Genomic DNA, 23,947 nt, shown 5'->3' on the forward strand with positions numbered 1-23,947 from the left:
TAGAATAAACATTGTTTTGTTTAAAAATACTTAAGGTCTCTGTTGCATAACACCTGGAAAGTGGGCCCTTGTGCTCCCCATAACCAAAATCTATTAAACGTTGTGGGTCAGGTGAACTCCATGATATACTTTGGTGTTCTCTAAACCCTGGCTCATAATTGGCACAATGAGACATCATTCCAATCACAGTTTAAAGTTGTGTTACTTGTATGAAATACACCAATAAATAAATGATACATTCCTACATTTACATTTCTAACAGAAACTTGTCTATAGTTCCACTTTCCCACAAGCAATGACATTGCAGCACCTCCAGTGGTAGGAGGCTGTAATTACAATGCAGCAAGTTTGCATCGACAGCATGAAAGTATGTGAACTTATAATTGGTGAAGTTGGCAAGAAATTGGTGCAGGTGTGAGATTTGCTTTCAGTACGTTAACAGTTATAAAATAATGAAAAGTACAATTACCTTAATTTCCTTAAAAAATGGATCAGAATTTGTCTCACTGACATAAAACTTATAAGTGCCTTTCCACGATTCCTTTACAACTTCATTCAAGCTCTGGTGCAAGTCGCCGCATAACTCAGTTATTAGGCTCAAAAATGGATCAATTCTTTTCCTCCGGTCACACCGGGGTTCTTTATATTCCTTATGTTTTACATTTAAAAGTTCATCAGCAAAGGAAGACCCTTTCACCCCAGTGGTGTGTGGTTTAGTGGGCATCCCGTCTGCAAGCTCAATTGAATGGGGACGCGTGGCATGTGTCCGACCACCTGGCCTCTTGGGAATACCCGTGAGGTTTGGGTAACTTGTGGGTTTGTAAAATGCAACATCTTCTTGCTGCCAGGTCCCGTCGTCTGCCTTAGTCCGAAGAGGCGTTTGAGTTTTATTACGCAAATGCCTCCCGCTGCTTTGGTCAACCTTGCGGCACAATATCGTCACGGTCAATGCGTTCCTCTTCCCAATGTGTCTCCCACTGGAAAGTGTCCGGGTTTGCCTCTTCCTCCTCAAAGCTGTTTTGTTCCCATCCCTAGAAGATGAGACAAGGCTTGCGTAGGGGGCAGCATGTGCTGTACTCACCACATTGTGGAGATGCTGAGAAAAATGGATATACTCTAAGTTTAGAATTTTCTCAATCGGACTTGTATCGCTTTGACATCTTGCACTCGAGTTCCGCTGTCCTGACAGCTGAGGCGTGTCGCTTTCCTTTTGCCAGTTACAAAAGGTCCTGGTGATTCTTTTGCACGCAACTTGCCCATCAGGTTTCTGTCGCGCTTCTGCAGTGACAGTAAAGTTTTGATAGGTTTTCGTTCTCCCAAAAGGATCCAGGATTTTAATAACCGGACGCACAGGGGCATCGCCGTCGCTCATCTCAATCTCTGCCGTGTAGTTTTCTTCGAAGACATCTGGTAAATAATTCCTGTCAACATCCCTCACCTGCGTACGGTCATCTCTGGTGCTCCACTGCTCTCTGAAATCTCCACGTTCTGGATCGCTATCGGAAAAGCACTGCAATTTCTCCCTGTGCACTTTCCTTTTCCTCTTCTGAGTGCTGACTTTAAGACTCGTCCTAGGCATCGTTTTGCTGTAAAAACCTCTAGCACCCGTCTGAATTTCAACCTCCGAACCTCCTGAAATGTTTCCAACGGAAAAAGCAGATTCTTTGGAAAACGCGCGACCGCAATCAGATTTTTGAGAAATGGTGTGAAAGTCATTGCACTGTTTCACTGCCTCAAATTCCTTCTGCATTTGCTGAGCATGCAGGATCCCCACCCCGCTTTGACTCGAGGTCGCTCGAAGTTTCATCTGGCTTCTGCACTCGTCAGCTGGGGACATGCATTGCAGGCTGCCTGGATGCTCAGAATCACAGTCACTCATAACCGTCCCGTCTCCCTGCAACTTTCCAACGCTTATTCTCTTCCTTTGTGTTTCTGTGTCGTCTTTGAGCAGCTGTACGTCAGCACAACTTTCAACGTAAGAGCAAGTGTTCCCTTTCACCAATGGCCCAGCTGTGTTCTCCGAGGAGCCCAAAGTCCTGCTCAGGTTGTGCATGATGGCATTGGAAGATTCAACGGCGTCAGCAGTGTTATTATGACCTGGTCCATCGTTTGTAAAAGGAAAGCTTTGCAAAGCAGCACCACTATGGTCTACCTCACCACATTTATGCTGTGACGCATCTCTTTCCATTTCAGGTGTGTCGTTGACGGTTCCCGAGTCCTCGGCGCATAATGGGTTTTCGGCGTCCTCTGAAGCAGCGAGATTTTCGAGCCGTTTGTTCTGAACTCTGGATTCTTTCAGCTTTTGACAACTCCCCCAGGCAGCCACGTTGCCCGAGCTTGGGTTTTCTTTACCCAGAGGTGGCTCCTCTGCTGGCAGCTGAATCCCCAGCATCTCTTTGATAACCGAAGACTGTCGAATGATTCCCAGTTGACTGCCATCAATCACAGGATCATCTGCGCCATCAGTACTTCCTGGCGTCCCCGCATCAGAAATGGAGCACGGTGAGAGCTGTGCTGAGGGACTCTGGATGTCCAATACTTAACAGGAAAAACAAAACAGATTTGATTAATTGCTTTGAAATGCCCAAGTATTATTTAAGCTTTTCTGATACACAGTAAAAAGAAATCAAACTCTCTTTTTTTCGCAATTAAGGGGCAATTTAGCATGGCCAATCCACCTACCCTGAACATCTTTTTGGGTTGTGGGGGTGAAACCCACGCAGACACGGGGAGAATGTGCAAACTCCACACGGACAGTGACCCGGGGTCAGGATCAAAGCCGGGTCCTCGGCGCCGTGAGGCAGCAGTGCTAATCACTGCACCACCGTGCCGCCCCGAAGCAAATCTACCTTGTTCACCAAGGGCATCACAACCTGATATTTAGTTCTTTATTTCGACTGTTAACGGCGACCATCCATTAATACTAAAACCATGCCAGGACCATTAGAAACGGCTCAGTTAAGGCCCACTGAATCTAAACAGGGCAAAGGAACAGCAGCATAGTGGTCATATTACTAGACTCGTAATCCAGAGACCCGAGTTCAAATCTCACCACGGCAGCACGGTTCGATTCCTGTAACAGCCTCCCCAAACAGGCGCCGGAATGTGGCGACTAGGGGCTTTTCACAGTAACTTCATTGAAGACAATAAGCCGACATTTACTGCCTCTCCCCAGTTTACCTTGACCGAATGGCTTGCTCGGACATTTCGGAGGGCAGCTGAGAGTTCACTGCAGTCACATACGGGCTAGACTAGGTGAGGATGGAGTGAACCAGGTGAGCATTTCTGACAACCTGGTGGTTTAATGTTACCATCAGAGATGCAACCCAGTGGGAGGCTTCCTGCGAATCACATGCTTATGTTCTGGGCCTCCCAAAGTTGGAAAGGTTTTGGAGGTCAGTTTTCAGCATGATTTCGGGGGTTCTGCATCGAGATGCCCAGTTCCCGGAAGCCAAATTCGGGATATCGGACTGGCTGGAGTTGCAAGAGAGTGCGGTGGCAGATGTCTTGGCCTTTGCGTCGCGGGGAGGGGGGGAGGGGGTCTAACGTATCACAAGTAGGTTTGTTATTGTTGTAAAATGTAAAGGTCGAAAATCTGGAATAAAAATACTTTTTAAAAATTAGTCAACCTCAATTTTCCAGCTCAGAAACGAAGGTTAATAAATCAGCGCATGGGATCAAGCGGGCACATCACGGCTTGTTGCCGATTTAAGATTCACGGGGGTTTAAGACACGGTCATTTCAAAATGACCGGCACCTACACCGACACTGGCAGTTCACACTTTATGTTTGACATACAAGGAGACCCCGCTTTTGTAAGTTTGTCTCAACCTTCATATGTTGACTTAGTCGCTGTGATCTACGGTAGATTTGTTTGTGGGAGAGCACTTGGGAGATAGTGACCACAATTCGGTGTCTTTCACTATTGCAATGGAGAGGGATAGGGCCATATGGCAGGGCAAGGTTTATAATTGGGGCAGGGGTAATTATGATGCGATTAGGCAAGAATTAGGGAGCATAAGATGGGAACAGAAACTGTCAGGGAAAAGCACAAATGAAAAGTGATGCTTGTTCAAGGAACAAATATTGTGTGTCCTTGATAGGCATGTCCCTGTCAGGCAGGGAGGAAATGGCCGTGTGAGGGAACCATGGCTCACAAAAGAGGTTGAATGTCTTGTCAAGAGGAAAAAGGAACAGTATGTAAGGATGAGAAAACAAGGTTCAGTTGAGGGTTACAAGGTAGCAAGGAATGAGCTAAAAAAGGGGCTGAGGAGAGCTAGGAGGGGGCATGAGAATTCCTTGGCCGGTCGGATCAAGGAAAACCCAAGGCTTTTTTCTCTTATGTGAGAAATAAAACAATGACCAAGGTGAGGGTAGGGCCGGTCAAGGACAGTAGTGGGAACTTGTGCATGGACTCAGAAGAAATAGGAGAGGCGTTGAATGAATACCTTTCTTCAGTGTTCACCAAGGAGAGGGGCCATGTTTTTGAGGATGAGAGTGTGATACAGGCGGGTAGGCTGGAGGAGGTAGATGTTCTGAGGAAGGATGTATTAGCAGTTTTGAAAATCCTGAGGGTCGACAAGTCCCCTGGGCCAGATGGGATATATCCAAGGATTCTTTGGGAGGCAAGGGATGAGATTGCAGAGCCTTTGGCTTTGATCTTTGGGTCCTCACTGTCCACGGGGATAGTGCTAGAGGACTGAAGAGTGGCAAATGTTGTTTCTCTGTTCAAGAAAGGGAATAGGAATGACCCTGTTAATTATAGGCCAGTTAGTCTTACGTCGGTGGTCGGTAAGTTAATGGAAAAGGTCCTGAAGGATAGGATTTATGATCATTTGGAAAGATGCAGCTTAATCTGGGATAGTCAACACAGATTCGTGAAGGGTAAGCCTTGCCTCACAAATTTGATTGAATTCTTTGAGGAAGTAACTAAATGTGTAGATGAAGGTAGAGCAGTTGATGTCGTATACATGGATTTTAGTACGGTGTGGGATAGAGGGAAGTTTGGCCAATTGGTTAAGTAACTGGCTATCACATAGAAGACACATAGAATCACATAGAAGTGGTGGTGGATGGAAAATTTTCAGACTGGAGACCAGTTACCAGCGGTGTACCACAGGGTCCTCTGCTATTTGTGATTTTTATAAATGACTTGGAGGAGGGGGCTCAAGGGTGGGTCAGTAAATATGCTGATGACACCAAGATTGGTGGAGTAGTGGATGAGGTGGAGGGCTGTTGTAGGCTGCAAAGAGGCATTGATAGGATGCAGAGCTGGAGGCAGATGGAGTTTAACCCTGATAAGTGCGAGATGATTCATTTTGGTAGAAAAAATTTGAATGCGGAATACAGGGTCAACGGCAGGGTTCTGAGGAATGTGGAGGAACAGAGAGATCTTGGGGTTCATGTCCACAGATCTCTGAAGGTTGCCACTCAAGTGGATAGAGCCGTGAAGAAGGCTTATAGTGTGTTAGCGTTTATTAACAGGGGGCTTGAGTTTAAGAGCCGTGGGGTTATGCTGCAACTGTACAGGACCCTGGTGAGACCACGTTTGGAATATTGTGTGCAGTTCAGGTCACCTCACTATAGGAAGGACGTGGAAGCATTGGAAAGGGTGCAAAGGAGATTTACCAGGATGCTGCCTGGTTTGCACCATAGGTCTAATGACGAAAGGTTGAGGGAGCTAGGGCTTTTCTCTTTGGAGCGGAAGAGGATGAAAGGCGACTTAACAGAGGTTTATAAGATGGGGGGGATAGATAGAGTGGACGTTCAGAGACTATTTTCTCGGGTGGATGTAGCTGTTACAAGGGGGCATAATTATAAGATTCAGGGAGGGAGATATAGGAGGGTTTTCGGAGGTAGGTTCTTTACTCAGAGAGTGGTTAGGGTGTGGAATGGACTGCCTGCTGTGATAGTGGAGTCGGACACTTTAGGAACTTTCAAGCAGTTATTGAATAGGCACATGGAGCACACCAGAATGACAGGGAATGGGATAGCTTGATCTTGGTTTTGGACAATGCTCGGCACAACATTGAGGGCCGAAGGGCCTGCTCTGTGATGTACTGTTCTATGTTCTATATAAGTATTTCCTCAGTTATAATAGTTACCTTCAGACTCATCCTGTGTATATTGCTGAATACTTTCCGTTTGCTTTATAACAGAACTAGTCTCTCTGTTGTCTGTTTGACTTGTATCCACAATGTCGCTTTCTTCCAGCAATCCAGCAACTGTATCCTGGGCACCGTTGTATTGTATCAAATCAGTCACACTTCTTTCATCTGTTGAACAGATGTTTACACTATTGTTACATATGATTTCCCAGCAATTCAAAAATGACCGCAACTAAAGAATTACTGAAACAAAAATGCGCTTCACAATTGAGATTCCATTTCAAGTTGTGAATAATAATAATCTTTATTATTGTCACAAGTAGGCTTACATTAACATTGTAATGAAGTTACTGTGAAACGCCCCTAGTCGCCATACTCCGGCGCCTGTTCGGGTACACTAAGGGAGAATTCAGAATGTCCAAATTACCTAACAGCACATCTTTCGAGACTTGTGGGAGGAAACCGGAGCACCCGGAGGAAACCCACGCAGACACGGGGAGAACGTGCAGACTCCGCACAGACAGTGACCCAAGCCGGGAATCGAACCTGGGACCCTGGCGCTGTGAAGCGACAGTAAAAAGGGATACACCAAGTGAAAGAGAGTCATTTTGCAAGACAGAGAATTGCCTCATGAGACTCGAGGTGTTGGCTGGTCTAGAGATAGGGCAAGAACGCTATAGTTCCAATAGTCCGACACATCTGCACTAAAATAACAATAATTAAAAATTAAGGAATTGGCAAATATAGATTTCCAACATAAAAGTGCACCGTTATTGAAATATTGGAAAAGTATGGTTTTCCTCTTGTAAAAGGATATTGATATTTTCAAAAAAGCACATTTATTTCTACGCGAGGACGCAGATAGGCAGGTGAACTTAACACTTGGGAGTTCTACAAGGCAGATCTCGGGCAAAGGAATCCAAACATCCCCTTCTAAACCCAGGCAACTGCAGTTTATTGTTAATGGAGGTGCAAAATTTCTATTTGTTAATTTGGACTTATCTTAAGAGTGGCGGTCAGGACCAGCAGCTGGGGCACAATAGTTAGCCCGGCTGCCTCACAGCGCCAGGGACCCAGGTTCGATTCCCGGCTTGGGTGACCGGCGTGCGGAATTTGCACATTCTTCCCGTGTCTCCGTGGGTTTCCTCCAGGTGCTCCAGTCCAAAAATATGCAGGTTAGGTGGATTGGCCGTGCTAAAATTGCCCCCTGGCATCCAAAGACATGCAGGTTAATTGGGCTCATGGGGTTACAGGCATAGGGTGGGGGAGTGGGCCTAGGTAGGGTACTCTTTCAGAGGGTTGCTGCAGGCCCAATGGCCGAATGGCCTCCTTCTGCACTGTAGGGATTCTATGGATATAAACTGACAATCATAGCCTTACACGAGAGCAGTTGAAATCAAGAAATGGGGGAAGCCATTTCACATGGTCTGATGGATGATCGCAAAGCACATCAATTCACCCCGCTAGTCTGTTAAGCAGAATACCCACATTCTTCACTGTCTCCGGAAGGACAATACCAGGTCTCTGCATTACAACTACTGTACAGGAACACAGTTATCAGCCTACCGGAGGCCATTGTGCTGTAGCCTTTGTCTACTTAATAAAGAAGAAAAGTACAGCACAGGAACAGGCCCTCCAAGCCTCTGCTGACCATGCTGCCCATCTAAACTAAAATCCTGTGCACTTCAGGGTCTGTATCCTTCTATTCCCATCCTATTCATGTATTTATCAAGATGCCCCTTAAACGTCACTATCGTCCCTACTTTCACCACCTCCTCCGGCAGCGAGTTCTAGGCACCCACTACCCTCTGTGTAAAAAACTTGCCTCGTACATCTCCTCTAAACCTTGTCCCTCGCTCCTTAAACCTATGTCCCCTAGTAATTGACCCCTCTACCCTGGGAAAAAGTCTCTGACTATCCACTCTGTCTAGGCCCCTTATAATTTTGTAGACCTCTATCAAGTCGCCCCTCAACCTCCATCATTCCAGTGAGAACAAACCAAGTTGATTCAACCTCTCCTCATAGCTAATGCCCTCCATACCAGGCAACATCCTGGTAAATCTCTTCTGCACCCATTCTAAAGCCTCCACATCCTCCTGGTAGTGTGGCGACCAGAATTGAACACTATACTCCAAGTGTGGCCTAACTAAGGTTCCATACAGCTCCAACATGACTTGGCAATTTTTATACTCAATGCCCCGGCCAATTAAGGCAAGCATGCCGTATGCCTTCTTGACTACCTTCTCCACCTGTGTTGCCCTTTCAGTGACCTGTGGACCTGTACACCTAGATCTCTCTGACTGTCAATACTCTTGAGGGTTCTACCTTTCACTGTATAATACCATTTAATACCATTAAGTTGTAACTAATCACAAAAATATTTCTAAACTGTGCTCATTTGAACCTCATTGGAGAAGTGCCTGGATGTCCAGTGTTTGCTCCCCACCTGCGTAGTAAAACCACTTGAACATTGCATCTGGATCATAGAAAGCATCCTACCTGGCTGCATCACAACCTGGTATGGCAACTGCTCGGCCCAAGAACGTTAGAAACGACCGAGAGTCGTGAACACCGCCCAGTCCATCACACAAACCCATCTCCCATCCACTGGCTCTGTCTACATCTCCCATTGCCTGGGGAAGGCAGGCGGCATAATCAAAGACCCCTCCCATCCGGGTTATTCTCTCTTCCAGCCTCTTCCATCGGACAGGAGATACAAAAGTCTGAGAACATGCACTAACAGATTCAAAAACAGCTTCTTCCCAGCTATTGCCAGACTCTTGAATGACCCTCTTATAGACTGAACTGACAATAAATCAACTCCAAATCCTGGGTGTTTGGAATTTTACAATAGGGCATTTCTGTGACCTTGCATTAATTATTTAAATTTCTGGCTGGTGTGCCTTTTCGGGAGGATGGGTGAGAAGGAGCAGGAGGTGTCTTCTGAGGACAGAGGTAAGCAAGATAGGAAAGGAATGGGGCTACAAGCTTCTGAAATAAGTTCAAAGCAAATTACCGCAGATGCCGCACAATCTCTGCAGAGAGCGAGAGAGGGAGAGACTAAAATGTTTTGAGTCTGGATCACTATTTGCCAACAATTCTGAAGGGGCTCGACTAGGTAGACACCAAGAGGTTGAAACCGTCTGCCTCAGGCAGGTTGTGGATCCTCCGTCATTGAATATATTCATGGCCAGAGATCGATATGTGTTCAAGGGACAACCTTCGGGCCTCACCTTATTCCAAATGCTTGGTTTGTTAAGATATAAAGCCTTAAGGCTTGTCTTTTTGCCATTTTTAATCATTCTAACTTTTCTTTGTACTGTGGCCCTATTTGCCTATTTATCTTTGAATACTCTTGTCTACCGTTTTTGCATTTTACGGTTCTGTTTTTTATTACTGTCCTTGCTTCTCTGTCATTCTGCTGCAGTACCTGTCCCTCTGCTGAGATCCCCCCCCCCCCCCCCCCCCCCGGGCCATACTAGTTTAAAGGATGGTGGAAATATTGAAGTCCTACAAACAACTGTTAAAGCTGGGGGTTAACAGGAAATTTCCAAACTGAAACGAATCGCTTTTGTTTACTAAGGACGCGATTCTCCCAAAAGGGAACAAAGTCCCCGAGCGAACGCGTTTAGCCACGCGTTTCCCAGTGCTCGCAGTGCCGCGAAATACGTGGCTATTCAATGTGACTCGCTATGTACGAGGGGCCTGAATGAGGAACGCGCGGCCGAGGCCACACACAGCCCCGTTTTGTACAGTGAGGAGCTCCGCTCGCTGGGACTCCCCAGTGTCGCAAAATCGGGGCCCCAAAACGATCCCCGTACCCACGCCGGGCAGCCCGGCCCGATCGTGTGGGTGCAAAAATGCCAGCTTGGCACACAGGCACACGGGACTCTGCTCGGACAGTGATCCAGGTGAGAATCAAACCCGAGACCCTGGCGCTGTGAAACGGCAGTGCTAGCCACTGTGCTACCTTGCCGCCCTTTTCATCTCTCATTCATGGGACAAATGTAGGACTCTGTTCATGTACATCAAACATTTAGGAAAGACCTTTAGCAACACTTCAAAAGGTAACTCGCGTATTTCAGCCAGTTGAACAAAGATGTAGAAACCCCACAGGTTAGTATGGCCATTTCCTGTTGCTTTGAGGGTAAATCTTGTGCTTTTGCTGGACTTACCCCAACAGTGTGTGGCTGACTATTTTCCACACATGAATTTTAATGTCATGGGTTGCCCACGCACAGTCCTTCATGCCAGAAGCATGCAACCAGGTAATTTATTCCACAATCTACTCTTTCGGTGTTTTTATTCAAATAGCACGGAATAGAACTGTTCACACCCACAAAACGATTCGGAATATTTTCTTCAACATGAACGTCAACTCTAGCAGCATACCGATAGAGTGAATTATGTATGACACTGACACTCAAATAACCGAATCTAGTAGACTTAATGTTATTGTCACAAGTGTGCAGCAACCTTCAGAACAGGAAAAGTCCCACACCTGATGCCGGGGTTACTCTCTGAGATAAATTGGACTCCTGGTTCCCGTGCTCGAATCGAGCAGCATGCAAGTCATTTGTGGATTCCTGTTCACAGTCCTGTTTGTAAAGCAAAGTATAATTGAAAACATTTACAACCGTCCGATATTAACACAGATTATTGCACATTTTAATCCCTTGTGTCATAACAGTCATTAAACCTTTGTTAGTAGGCTTCAATTTGAAATTATATTTGTGCCCAAATAAAATTCTAGTCCATCCTACCTTCGCTTTTGCAATTTACATTAAATCCGAAAACGGTGAATAATTTAGTCGACTGCCCTCAAGTCAGTGCTTTGTTTTAATATAAATTTAGAATACCCAATTCATTTTTTCCAATTAAGGGGCAATACAGCGTGGCTAATCCACCTACCCTGCACATCTTTGGATTGTGGGGGCGAAATGCACGCAGGCACGGGGAGAATGTGCAAACTCCACACGGACAGTGACCCAGAGCCGGGATCGAACCTGGGACCTCGGCGCTGTGAGGCAGCAGGGCTAACCCACTGCGTCACCGTGCTGACCTTCGTCAGCACTTTGTAAAGATATGAAACCGGCTGCTGTCTCCCACAATGCCGCCATCTCAAAATTTCCAGCCCGGTTCATAATCTCCAGTAGTTTAAATGGTTTTCCCATTGCCTAGAACTGTTCATCTTGTTTTGAACTGCAGTCCAAACCGAATGCTGACGAGAGACTGGGCCTGTAACCTCCTCCAGGCTTCTGAGACCCCCACATTTCCTCCTTTGGTGGCCTCTTGTGTATCCCCAATTTTCATCGCCATCAACAGCCACGCCTTCATCAATAGGCCCTAGCTCTGAAGCTCTCTCTCTAAATCTCTCCCACCTCTCTAGCTCTCTATCCACCGCTTCTCGAAACCTACCGAGTCAACAAATAAGCGGAGAGGTCAGATTGCTCTTCAGGTGGGCTGGCTGGTAAAAAAAAACAAAAGATGGAAGAGAGGTGGAATGGCACAATCGTGGAGGTCTTGAAACATCTCTGGAAAGGGGCTACAGGAACTAGCTACTGAAGAGAAATAAGTGGCCAATGCAGCCTTTCGAACAATATACATTTAGTAATTTACTCCAAAACTGGAATGAATACCTGCAAAGCTTTGTCACCTCCTTAGAGGATCAGTATTGTATAATAAATAATTGATTTGAGATTTACAAACACACTGAATTTTAGCTGGATCTGAACATGCAAAGCCAAAGGACCGAATGATTGTGGAGGGAAGTGTTGTGGTTAAAGATGTTGAGCTGGGGCAGCACGGTGGCACAGTGGTTAGCACTGCAGCTTCACGCCGCTGAGGTCCCAGGTTCGGTCCTGGCTCTGGGTCACTGTCTGTGTGCAGTTTGCACATTCTCCCCGTGTTTGCTTGGGTTTCGCCTCCACAGCCCAAAGATGTGCAGGGTAGATGGATTGGCCCTAACACTAAATTGCCCCTTAATTGGAAAAATGAATTGGGTACTCTAAATTTATAAAGAAAAAAAGATGCTGAGCGACTGGAGTGCTGATCTAGAACTACAAAGATTTGGCTTGGGTCTAACCATTTCGCCCACTGCTGGTTGTGAAGCTAAGGCGGATTGCTGGACTGTTTCTCAGACAGACCTATCTGCAAAAAATATGACGGGAAGTCCTTAGAAGCTGTGCTGAAACAAAAATCGCTGTATCCCTGATAATCCCATTAGATCAACAGCCCATCCAGGAAACTACCTACTGTCAGAGGCAGCTCTGCAGCCAAAAGATGTTGTGGTAAGATGGAGCCAATTGAAAACACAGCAAGTAAACTGTGGTTTAATGTCCAGTTTTACACAGCCAGTGGGTGGTGTATTTATCAAATTATTCTGGAGAATGAGAGCAAAGTGTTAATATACCATTAACCTGTTTGATTTCAACAAAATCATTTGTTGGTTCAGAGCCCGAGGCCCGGCTGAGACAAAATGCTTTATCTGGGGGGTTTTTTGAAGAGAGAATCACATGGCTACATTTAATAGCATAACAGGAATTCCGGAGACTTGGAATCGTTAAACCATTGGTTGGAAATGGGTAAACTCCCGAATACAGAGGGACACGAGGTCGGGTGAAGAGGATTGGATGGTGATACTGAGCCCAAGATAATGGGCAGAATTTTCTGGCCATTCCTATGGTCCTGCCGATAGCGGCTCACCCTCCCCCCTCCAGTTTTGTGGCAGCAAGGGGTGCGTTCAATGGGAAACCCCCTTGACAATTAAGATCCCGCCGCTGGCCACTGGAGAGCTGCCCTGCATCGCTGAAGAACACACCACGGAAGGGGAGGAAAATCTCGCCCAATATTTAGTGTAAGAATCCAAAAATCATGACGTGCAGATTTAGTTTGTCCTCCATTCAAACAAGATTGTACAAAATACACAGACATTTATTGCAACACCCTCATTTCCGAGTCATAGAAACATAGATACACAGAAGGTAGGAGCAGGAGGAGGCCTTTTGGCCCTTCGAGCCTGCTCCGCCATTCATCACGATCATGGCTGATCATCCAACTCAATAGCCTAATCCTGCTTTCTCCCCATAACCTTTGGTCCCCAAGTACTATATCCAGCCGCCTCTTGAATATATTCAATGTTTTAGCATCAACTACTTCCTGTGGTAATGAATTCCACAGGCTCACATTTCTTTGGGTGAAGAAATGTCTAATCTCTGTCCGAAATGATTAACTCTGAATCCTCAGACTGTGACCCATGGTCTGGACACACCCATCATTGGGAACATCTTCCCTGCATCGAGCCTGCCTAGTCCTGTTAGAATTTTATAAGTCTCTATGAGATCCCCCCTCATTCTTCTGAACTCCAGCGAGAACAATCCTAACCTAGTCAATCTCTCGTCATATGGCAGTCCTACCATCCCTGGAATCAGTCTGGTAAACCTTCACTGCACTCCCTCGAGAGCAAAAACATCCTTCCTCAGAAAAGGAGACCAAAACTGCACACAATACTCTAGGAGTCATATTCAGATAGAAGCTTTGGGTTAATCTGTGCCAAGAGCATTTACCTCCCCAGCAGAGATGTGCTCAGCAGGTGTAATAGCACTTTGTGCTTCCGGACTCTCCATATCATCAATATTGATACAGCTCTCATCGCCCTGGAGACACTCTTCCCTTGGTTGAGAACTGGCACAAGGGAGTGCTTCTCTGTAAAATAGTTCATCACTGTCACAAGAAGTGACAAGATTTGATTTCTTCTCAACCCTCTTAATCACAGACGAAACGATTACTCCAGTCGGTTGCTGCTTCTCCGAAGATGCCATCTCGGAACCACCTTCACCCGAATCGGGTTCCCCAACTCCGGCCAATTCTTCGTGCCGGTGCCCCGCGGCAGGTTCTGGAGGCACACAGCATTCCTGCACCTGCCTCGACGTCTGCAGCAGCATGCTAGACTTGGTATAAAAAAGCCCAATCCACATGTGAAGAATAAGTTTCACTTCCTTCATGGTCTCTTGGATGGTCGGATCCCAGGGTCTAGAACAAAAAGGGGGGATTGGAGGAGAAAGCACACTTACAAGCACAATTATCAGACACTGCTTTGAACAATCCTACACAACAAATCTCATACATTTAAGAATCCGAGTGCAATCTCACTGGAGAAACCAAGCCTATCCTATAATCACGTGATATGTTGGACATTGAGTTTTGAGCATTTCTCCTCCCAATTTACTCTCTTCTATTGGAGATATTTGTCGTCTACTTGGCAACAATGTGGAGGAGATTATCGGCACTTTGTATCCTCCCCCCATGGTGAGGTTGTGTGGTGGGGAAGGCATTTAATCGTGCAGGAGGGAACCATGCCCCTTCCCACCCCTTAGATGGCCTTCCCACCCCACCGCCAATAGGGGCAATTAATGCCAATCTCATCTTAATCCAGGGTGCGGGGGGGTTAAGGTCCCTCATTCAAAAGCACTCAGTGATTAACCGAAGGACCCAGCATAAGGAAGTGAGGGGGCCCCGCTGAAAGTCACCTTCCGCCCTTACGCTGACCCACCCCCTCCACACCCTTCCTCCATGACCCCTTCCCCGCAAACGCCCTCCTTTGGGCCTCAGGCAGTCTGAGATCCTGGACGGGCTGCTGTTCAATAATAAAGCTGCCGCTTTCGGAGTGGCTGGCAGATCCCCCAAGGGCAGAGCTTCCTGCTCCTGTGCAACTGCTTCAACGGCCCACAATGCTGGCAGGCCTCCCCGGAGGAGGCAGTGGCGTTCTCTCGCCAGCTCTTCAGCCGACGGCAGAGACTCCCGTCGCCTCCATAAAATTCCCCCCTTCAGCATCTTAAGAGAACATTGGCTCATGAGGTGAAGACCATAAGCTTTTGAATCAACTGCTGCTTTGGTTGGTGCATTTGCAAAGCTAGTGGCATGTCCCTTGATAGCGGAGGGGCGAGTTGGGGTAGAATGGCATATTCTTATATACTGGACACGATCATCCACCCACACTGCGCTGAAAAAGCATCTCGCTGAGATCCAACGCAATCTCGCGAGACGTTGCAAAGGGAATCCTGCCAACAATGCGAGGGATCACTTTTCAGCAAATCTGCATATTAGAGCGAGGCAGTCAGCTTTACTCTAATGTGCAGACTCCCGAGGTACCTGAGGCTTTGGGATTCAATCCCTTCTCCTCGGGGGGACCTTGGGTGAGCACCATTTGATACTGATCTCCACAAATGGGGACCAAGCGGAACGGCGCTCGCGGGGGTCCCCAAGGGGATCGGACGTCGCCAGCTGCATGTCCTTTGGGCAGGGTGGTGCCCTGGCATTGCTGGTGCCACCTGGGTACCCTGGCAGTGTGACCTGGCACTGCCATGGTGGCAGGTTGGCACTGCGGAGGTGCCACACCGGCATTGTTTGCATGCGTGTGATTGGGCCGGGGGTGTGATTGGGCTGGGGGTGTGATTGGGCCGGGGGTGTGATTGGGCCGGGGGTGTGATTGGGCCGGGGGTGTGATTGGGCCGGGGACCCTCCCATGCAGCGTTCGAACTGGGGGAAGGTCAGGATTTTGTTTTGTGGGCCTCGGATATCGGGATGCCATTTAAAAGTGGCGTCCCGCTCTCTCGCTACAATGGGGAGTTCCGGTGAGCGGAGCTCCCCAGTGTACGAAACGGGGTTGTGTGCGGCCTTGGCCATGTGTTCCCCGTCCAGGCCCCTTATTCAACAGGAGTAGCGTTGAATGGCCACATGTTTCTCAGCACTGCGGCTAAACACGCTTGCTAGGGGACTTTGAGAAGATCGCGCCCACTGTCTCTTATACATGAACATAGGGAAGAATAGGCTATTCAGCCCCTGAATCCATATTCGCTATTCAATTAGATCATGGCTGATTAGCATTTTAACTCTATTAAGAACAACCCTCATTTGTTAATCCTTTATACCTTTGCCCCAACAAAAATCTATCCATTGCCTTTTTTAGAGTTTTAATCCACCCTCAACATCAACAGCATTGTGAGAGGCATGTTCCAGGCTTCCACTATCCTCTGTGTGAAGATGTGCTGCCTGACAACATCCTTGAACAACCACGTTCTGACTTTAAGGTTTTCTGAATCCCCCAGCTTAGATTCTCTTCAGACTGTCCTAACTGCACTTACAGTTCCGTACTTTTTAAAGACAAGATTTCACTTCCTCTTTCATCACAAATGCATCTTCAAGCTGCCAAAATCAGTTGGGGGTAATTGGACGAACCTGCACTAGCGAAAAGCCTCTCCCGGTGGGAGTGCATATCAGAAGATTGGGTGTACATTTGACACCACCTTTCATTCATCATGGACAAAACCAACGGCCAAAAATGCCAGGGTTCCCGACCAGCGCTTCCTGCAGGAAAGGCTGTGCCTTGGGAGAGGAATTCCATCAAAATTCCCCTTCCTAATCAGCAATTCATGCAAACATTCCTGGAGTACAAGTTTAAAGGCTACTTCATGTGCAAATCGCTGACGTTGTTAAGAAAGTTTGACAGCATCTCTAAACCCGTGAAATACGCCAGGAAACGGCTGGGGCAGAAATGAAAATGTTTTAAGATCTTTTTCAGATAAAGACATAAATACACTCCTGCACAACAAAATCAACGGCCACTAAAGCCTGATGTTGCATCACTTCCTCATTTCTGAAAGCTTTAAACTATTTACCCATGCAGAGCCCGATTCACAGATTTCTCCAGTGAGTCATTCGTATATTTGCTGTCCCACTGGTGTATGTATGGTCCTTTCCATTTGAATGTCACCTTCACAGTATCCTTTTCCTCATGTACGGTGCGAGAACATTGGAACTCTTCATCCAACCTGCCCTGCGCTGAATCAGCAGAATTATAATCTTTTCCCAGCGCGCCATTATCCTTCTGTGGAGTTGGTGTGGAATTTGTAACATTTCCCGAACGCGTGTCTTCGCGCCTGAAAGGTACCACCCTTCCGACTAACGTTCTTTCCTCACAGCCCCTCTCCTCATCCTTGGAGCCCACCTCTGACTGCAACTGCGAAGCATGAGGCGTGTTTTGCAAGTCCACCGGGGGCAGCGGCATGTACTGACACACCACAAGCTCCTTCTCAGCTGGCACCGGGTTAGCAACAGCCAAACTCAAGGATTCTCTATCCCTCGGTGGCCGGGAATACGAGTGGTCTCCCAGGGGATGAGAGCTGCGCGAGGCAGCCGACGATCGGCGGGCCAGCTCCTTGGCTACACGAGTCTGAGGATGATGTACCTGCGAGGCTCCGTGGCTGGAGACTGCCGGAGCTACACAAGGAGGAGATTCTAAATCCAGGGAGGCAGCAGAATGGGACGGCTGACTTTCAGAAGATTCTCCACCTGCGTTCTGGTGGCTTTCTGCTACAAGTGACATGATGTTTTGTACCCTCAATTCTGTGTTAGGCGAACAATCACCGTGGCTGTCAAGCAAACTGGGACTGGGACAATGGTCAAACTGCCCTTTGCTCGGTGTCGAAGTAGCCACGTTGGTAGAACACATCTCGGGTGCCTGTTTCCATGTCAGGATGCATTGGCGTTTAGATTTTAGTACTGCGGTGATAGCTGCATTAATGGCCAGATCAGCAAGAATAGTTAGTGCGTCCGTTTGTTCCTCATTAGTAGCGACACCTTCCTGTGGCATCTGAATTGCCACCGCGGGAATCTTATTTTCACCCACTCTGTTGGACCCATTGCTCAAGGGCTGCAGAGAGGCCGGTTCATTTTCAGAGGTGTTTTCCACAATGTTCCAAGTACAGACACCGTACCTCGAAACTTGCTCTGTGTTTATTCCTGTAACACAAACTGTCAGATTTACAAAATCAGTCGTGATAGGATTGATGAGTAACAGCCTGTATGCTAAGCAATAGAAACATTCAACCGAGTGGAGGAAAGCAATCATTTTCTTATTTAATCAGGCAGGTATCGAAGACATATGGACGTCTATCACCATGACTAGGTTTCCAAGCTTTCCAGCCATGCTTGAAAGTGGCCTGTCACTTTAAAACAATCACTGTGCCCTGCATCGTTGATTTGCCTCGTATTCCCGGCCTATCAGGACTCTGGCTGTCAAGTCTTCTTTGTCAGACACTTGGGTCCTTGAAAACTAGAGAGAGCCATACTCTTCCTTTGCTTCATTGCACTTCAGCTGAACAAAGACCTGGTCAGACCACACCTGGCGAGCAGGCCGCACCTGGCGAGCAGGCCGCACCTGGCGAGCAGGCCGCACCTGGCGAGCACGCCGCACCTGGCGAGCACGCCGCACCTGGCGAGCAGGCCGCACCTGGCGAGCAGGCCGCACCTGGCGAGCACGCCGCACCTGGCGAGCACGCCGCACCTGGCGAGCAGGCCGCACCTGGCGAGCACGCCGCACCTGGCGAGCAGGCCGCACCTGGCGAGCAAGCCGCACCTGGCGAGCACGCCGCACCTGGCGAGCAGGCCGCACCTGGCGAGCAGGCCGCACCTGGCGAGCACGCCGCACCTGGCGAGCACGCCGCACCTGGCGAGCACGCCGCACCTGGCGAGCAGGCCGCACCTGGCGAGCAAGCCGCACCTGGCGAGCACGCCGCACCTGGCAAGCAGGCCGCACCTGGCCAGCACGCCGCACCTGGCGAGCACGCCGCACCTGGCGAGCAGGCCGCACCTGGCGAGCAAGCCGCACCTGGCCAGCACGCCGCACCTGGCCAGCACGCTGCACCTGGCAAGCAGGCCGCACCTGGCAAGCAGGCCGCACCTGGCAAGCAGGCCGCACCTGGCAAGCACGCTGCACCTGGCCAGCAGGCCGCAACTGGCCAGCACGCCGCACCTGGCCAGCACGCCGCACCTGGCCAGCACGCCGCACCTGGCCAGCACGCTGCACCTGGCCAGCACGCTGCACCTGGCAAGCAGGCCGCACCTGGCAAGCAGGCCGCACCTGGCCAGCACGCCGCACCTGGCCAGCACGCCGCACCTGGCCAGCACGCCGCACCTGGCGAGCACGCCGCACCTGGCCAGCACGCCGCACCTGGCCAGCACGCCGCACCTGGCCAGCACGCCGCACCTGGCCAGCACGCCGCACCTGGCGAGCACGCCGCACCTAACCTTTTTGGTCACTAAGGACAATTTATCATGGCCAACCCACCTAACCGGCACGTCTTTGGACTGTGGGAGGAAACCGGAGCACCCGGAGGAAACCCACACAGACACGGGGAGAACGTACAGACTCCGCACAGACAGTGACCCAGTGGGGAAACGAACATGGGAGCCTGGCGCTGTGAAACCACAGTGCTAGCCACTTGTGCTACCGTGCTGCCCTAGGTCATAAGTCATAGGAGCAGAATTAGGCCATTCGGCCCATTGAGTCTGCTCCGCCATTCAATCATGGCTTATGTGTTTCTGTATCCCCCAACCATGGAACCATCCTCTCTGTATCTACCCTGCCGAGTCCGGTAAGAATTTTACACACTTCAATGAGGTCGCCGCTTATTGTTCTGAATTCTAGAGAATTCAGGCCCCAATCTCATTCTTTCATGCTGGGCACAGATACAATGAATAAGGTGATCATTTTGCATACTTATGGATAGTTGCTTCTTCCTTTAAAATGGAAACAGTTACATTTCTTCCTAAGCTTCATTCTTCTCTGAAGCTTTTTGAAAGCATTGCTCCAAATCAATAACCGGTACAAGGACGTGCCTCACTAACAGTATTACTGGGGGTACAATGCTAACCCAGGATATACCGGTGCACCGGACGGCAAGGGGTGGCAGGAGGGCAGCAATCTGAAATTCCACTTACCGGTTTCAGCATATTGTCTGGACAGCTTCTTCGGCCCAGGCCTCCCTGTGCCCCTGTGGCTGCCCACACCTTTTCTTGCTGTGTTGGCTCGTTTCAAGTGGGTTTGAGAAGAAGCTCCTCCGGCTGTCTTTGGTTTCTTCTTTTTCACCTCTGGTGCGGAGACATCTTCACCCGATTGCTTCAGGGTCCTTTTATTATTGCGAGCAGACTGTGACCTCGTGGAGTATCCCGGGCTCGCTGTGGTAGCACTGGGTGTCTCACGGCTGGGTACGTCACTGTGGGCTGCACAACTGGAGCTTTTGAGGACTCGCGCCGCTTCTGCTTTGGCACCCGGTTTGCCCAAGGCGCCGGCCAGCAAAGGTTTAGCTGCCTTCCTTGTCACTTTGCCGGGGCTTTTGCCAACTGCCTTACAGACAATCGGTTTGCCGATTGCAATGGCTCTCCCCCCAGCCTTGCATTGTTGGCTGTTTGTCCTTGCTTTAGGTCTACTCTTGGTTCCATATCGAGGAGGCGTACTCGCCGGAGGCAAGTCCACAGGCCTGGTACCTTTCCCTTCAACCTTTCGGAGTATTGAAATCCTTTTATGCCTTGGGAACGCAGCATCAGGGGGCTTAGGTGCCGAAGCACGAGAATGACACGAGTCCGTATTCATTGCACCAGAGCTTTGGCTCAAGTTGTGAGAGATCCTCTGAAGTTTCAAGACCGTTGATATGGGAAGTATGTAGCTCGCAGGGTTAGCAAAGTAAGGGGAAAGTTGGGAGATTCTTGTGCCCCAGCAATCTCCAGGAAGACGTGGTGGCGCTGCTTTGTTTGATGGGGCACCAGTGGTAGTTGCAGGGCCATTGTCTGCGGTGACACCGTTGGCCCTCGTGGACTGCTCTGGAGTCATTTTGAAATATTCAACAAGGTGATCCTCAACCAGTTTGTTGCGTGGGACTGCCCGAGCGCCAGCGGATTTTAGACCTTTCATCACAGCGTAGCCAATACCAGGAAGGAGCGGAGTTATCCTATTCTGGGAAAGCGTGCGGGTAACCCAAACCATTCCTATGTTGGCAAAGAAAATCAACATTGCACAAAATTAGAGAAAACATCTCAAATGTTTAACAAATTCTGCATCTTTTGTTCAGAAACCGATGAATATAGTTCAAAAACTGAAACAATAAACATTAACATTCCAATTACCTAACTTCTAAATATGTACACTTCTTTCCCCTTCCAAAATGCTACAGGTCTGTATACCATCTCCTACAGGTGAGCCAGCTAGCACAGGGTGACATTTAGACCACTTCACAAGGTCTCCTGATGGCTCAGTTGGATGAAAGTAGCAAACACACAAGGCTCTGTGCCGATCGAAAGACTTGCTACTAAGAACAATTTCAACAATCGGTCTCGTTTCCAAGGAGTGGAGGGGGAAACAAAAGTCAGTCAGGGCTTCCCACTCCTGATATAAACTCCCACTGTAAAGTGTGGGTATAAGCTTCTCACGGACAATTATGGGTGCGCTATAAATGCTGGCCTTGCGGCAGACTCCGTACAGACAGTGACCCAGCTGGGAATCGAATCTGGGACCCTGGCACTGTGAAGCAACAGTGCTAGCCACGGGACTTCCGGTTGCGGCTATGACCAGCTAAGTCGCACGTTTGGCGGCTCCTGCTACAAAGGTGTTTTCGGGCCGATTGGAGGGCCCCAACGGCGCTGTAAGGACAAATCCCGGTGGGGGAAGGCTCCCTGAGGAGAACCAGACCAACTTTATGGTCGGTACCCGGAGTGGGGTGGTAAAGAAAGCAACAGCAGCTCCCCAAAAAAAGCGGGGGAAGAAGACCAAAATGGCGGCCGGTGGCGCACCCGAGGAATGGAGGAAATGGGCGGAGGAGCAGCAGGCCGCTCTCCTGCGCTTCTTTACGGAGCTGAAAATGGAGCTCTTGGAGTCAATGAATGCGACGACCACCAGGCTGATGGGAGCCCAGGCGACCCAAGAGGCGTCGATTCGGGAGCTGCAGCAGGAGATGACTGCGAGGGAGGAGGAGGCCACGGTCCTCGTGGGAAAGGTAGAGGTGCACGAGGCACTCCACCTGAAATGGCAGAGCCGTTTTGAGGAGCTGGATACCCGAATGAGGCGGAAGAACCTGAGGATCGTGGGCCTGGCAGAAGGCCTGGAGGGGTCAGACCTCCCGGGATACGTAGCAGAAATGCTGAGCTCCCTAATGGGGGCAGGGGCCGTCCCTTCGCCCCTGGAGCTGGAAGAGGCCTACAGGGTCATGGCTAGGAAGCCAAGAGCAAATGAGCCCCCGAGGGCGGTGCTGGTGCGGTTCCAGCGACTCAGCGATCGTGAGAGAGTGCTGGAGTGGGCCAAGAGGGAAAGGAGCAGCAAGTGGGAGAATTCGACGGTGAGGGTCTACCAGGACTGGAGTGCGGAGGTGGCAAAGCGGCGGGCCCGGTACAACCGGACGAAGGCGGTGCTACATGCAAAACGGGTCAGGTTCGGAATGCTGCAGCCAGCGCGCTTGTGGGTCACCTACAGGAACCAACACCACTATTTTGAGTCCCCAGAGGAGGCGGGGGCCTTTGTACAGGAAGAGAAACTGGACTCGAATTAGACCCAGGGGATACTTGGCGGCCGTAGCCGCTCGGGTACCTTTAGCTGAACAAGCGGGGTTTTTTTTTTTCGGCTGGGTCGGAACTGGACAACTCTTATTGGAACGGTTTCCTTTTTTTCTTCTTTCTTTGTTGGGATCTTGAACTCTTGCTTTGGGTTTTTCTTCTGATGTTTTTTCCCCCCTTTGCCAACTTCCCTTAGTTATTGTTATTGTGGTTATTCATGGTTATTTATGGTTATTTATACTGTTTGGTAGAGGGCGACTGTTAAGTACATTGTTATTTGTTATCTATCTGTTATTTATAATGTTAAGTTGGGGAGGTGGGACGGGGGGGGGGAGAGCAGATCGGGGATATGGGCTCCTAGGGGGGGTTCTTTACAGGCATGGACGGGGACGGGGGTGGAACTGAAGATGGCGGGGTGGGGTGTGGCAGGGCGAAAGCGCGGGCTTTCCTCTGCTTTCCCGCGCGCGGGGCAGAGGAGGGGGGAGGGGAGGAGTGCGGGGCGTGGCTAGCAATGGCGACCTTTCCCGCGTTGGAGCGGGGCCAGGGAGGAGTGGCAAGGGGGGGAGCCCCCCCCCCCCCCCCGAGCCGGGGGGAGTCGGAGTGTGGCAGGAGCAGCCGGGTCAGCGTAAACCAGCTGACTTACGGGAGTACGATGGAGGGTACATCGCGGCTAGGAGGGGTCCTAGCCTTGGGGGGGGGGGGGGGGGGGGGGGGGGGTGTTAGGGAGGGACACCGGGATTGTGTTGTAAATAATTTAAAAATTAGTAGGGGTAAATGTTTGTATGGAAAAACTCTTTCAATAAAAATTATTTAAAAAAAAAAAATAAATGCTGGCCTTGCATTTCCTTTAAAAACGAGGGTGCAACGGACACGTGGCCGGTGATATCTCCTTACAGTTTAACGCCCTAACCAAAGCTCAATCCCTCAGCCTACAGGCGAAGAAACCGTCACTTACACGAGGCACAGGTGGTACTTGCCGAACTGCACCACGCCAGGAGTCAAATATTTTCAGGAGGGTAGCAGCAGATAAATGGAGGGAAAGAGCCAAAAGGTCTTTTTCACAGTGAAACCATACTGACAAAAAAATATCAGCTGAATTTGGTCAGTGTAACTAAAACCTGTGCCCATCTATCCCCTTTTGGTGATGGTGGGAGGAGCGTAGTAAATGTATGAACCTCGACCACGAAAGGATCCAGCTAAAATAATCCAATAAAAGACAAAACGACTGGGGCAGGACGGTGGCGCAGTGGCTAGCATTGCTGCCTCACGGCGCCGAGGTCCCAAGTTCGATCCCGGCTCTGGGCCACTGTCCGTGTGGAATTTGCACATTCTCCCCGTGTCTGCGTGGGTTTCACCCCCACAACCCAAAGATGTGCAGGATAGGTGCATTGGCCACGCTAATTTGTCCCTTAATTGGAAAAAATAAATTGGGTACTCAAAATTTTACCAAAAAATGTTTA

The 23,947-nt window shown here is 49.3% G+C and overlaps 1 protein-coding gene across 6 annotated transcripts in view; it reads right to left on the reverse strand.

Moving 5' to 3' along the window:
- LOC119973545 (protein TASOR 2-like) overlaps positions 1-23,947 on the reverse strand; it is a 104,573-nt gene that overhangs the window by 30,660 nt on the left and 49,966 nt on the right. For 5 of the 6 annotated variants that reach the window (XR_005462346.1, XM_038811838.1, XM_038811839.1 and 2 more), the window contains 6 exons: positions 19,887-20,930; positions 16,784-17,918; positions 13,673-14,138; positions 10,609-10,705; positions 6,105-6,275; positions 470-2,538 (listed from right to left, as the gene is read on the reverse strand). Coding sequence is in view for 5 of the 6 variants with exons in the window: in XM_038811838.1 (XP_038667766.1) it covers positions 470-2,538; positions 6,105-6,275; positions 10,609-10,705; positions 13,673-14,138; positions 16,784-17,918; positions 19,887-20,930 (4,982 nt within the window). In the remaining variant the exon portion in view is untranslated. The remainder of the gene's footprint in view (positions 1-469; positions 2,539-6,104; positions 6,276-10,608; positions 10,706-13,672; positions 14,139-16,783; positions 17,919-19,886; positions 20,931-23,947) is intronic. The other variant, XM_038811840.1, reaches the window with a different exon arrangement.

The sequence above is a fragment of the Scyliorhinus canicula genome, chromosome 11, assembly GCF_902713615.1.
Source record: "Scyliorhinus canicula chromosome 11, sScyCan1.1, whole genome shotgun sequence".
NCBI lineage: Eukaryota > Metazoa > Chordata > Chondrichthyes > Carcharhiniformes > Scyliorhinidae > Scyliorhinus > Scyliorhinus canicula.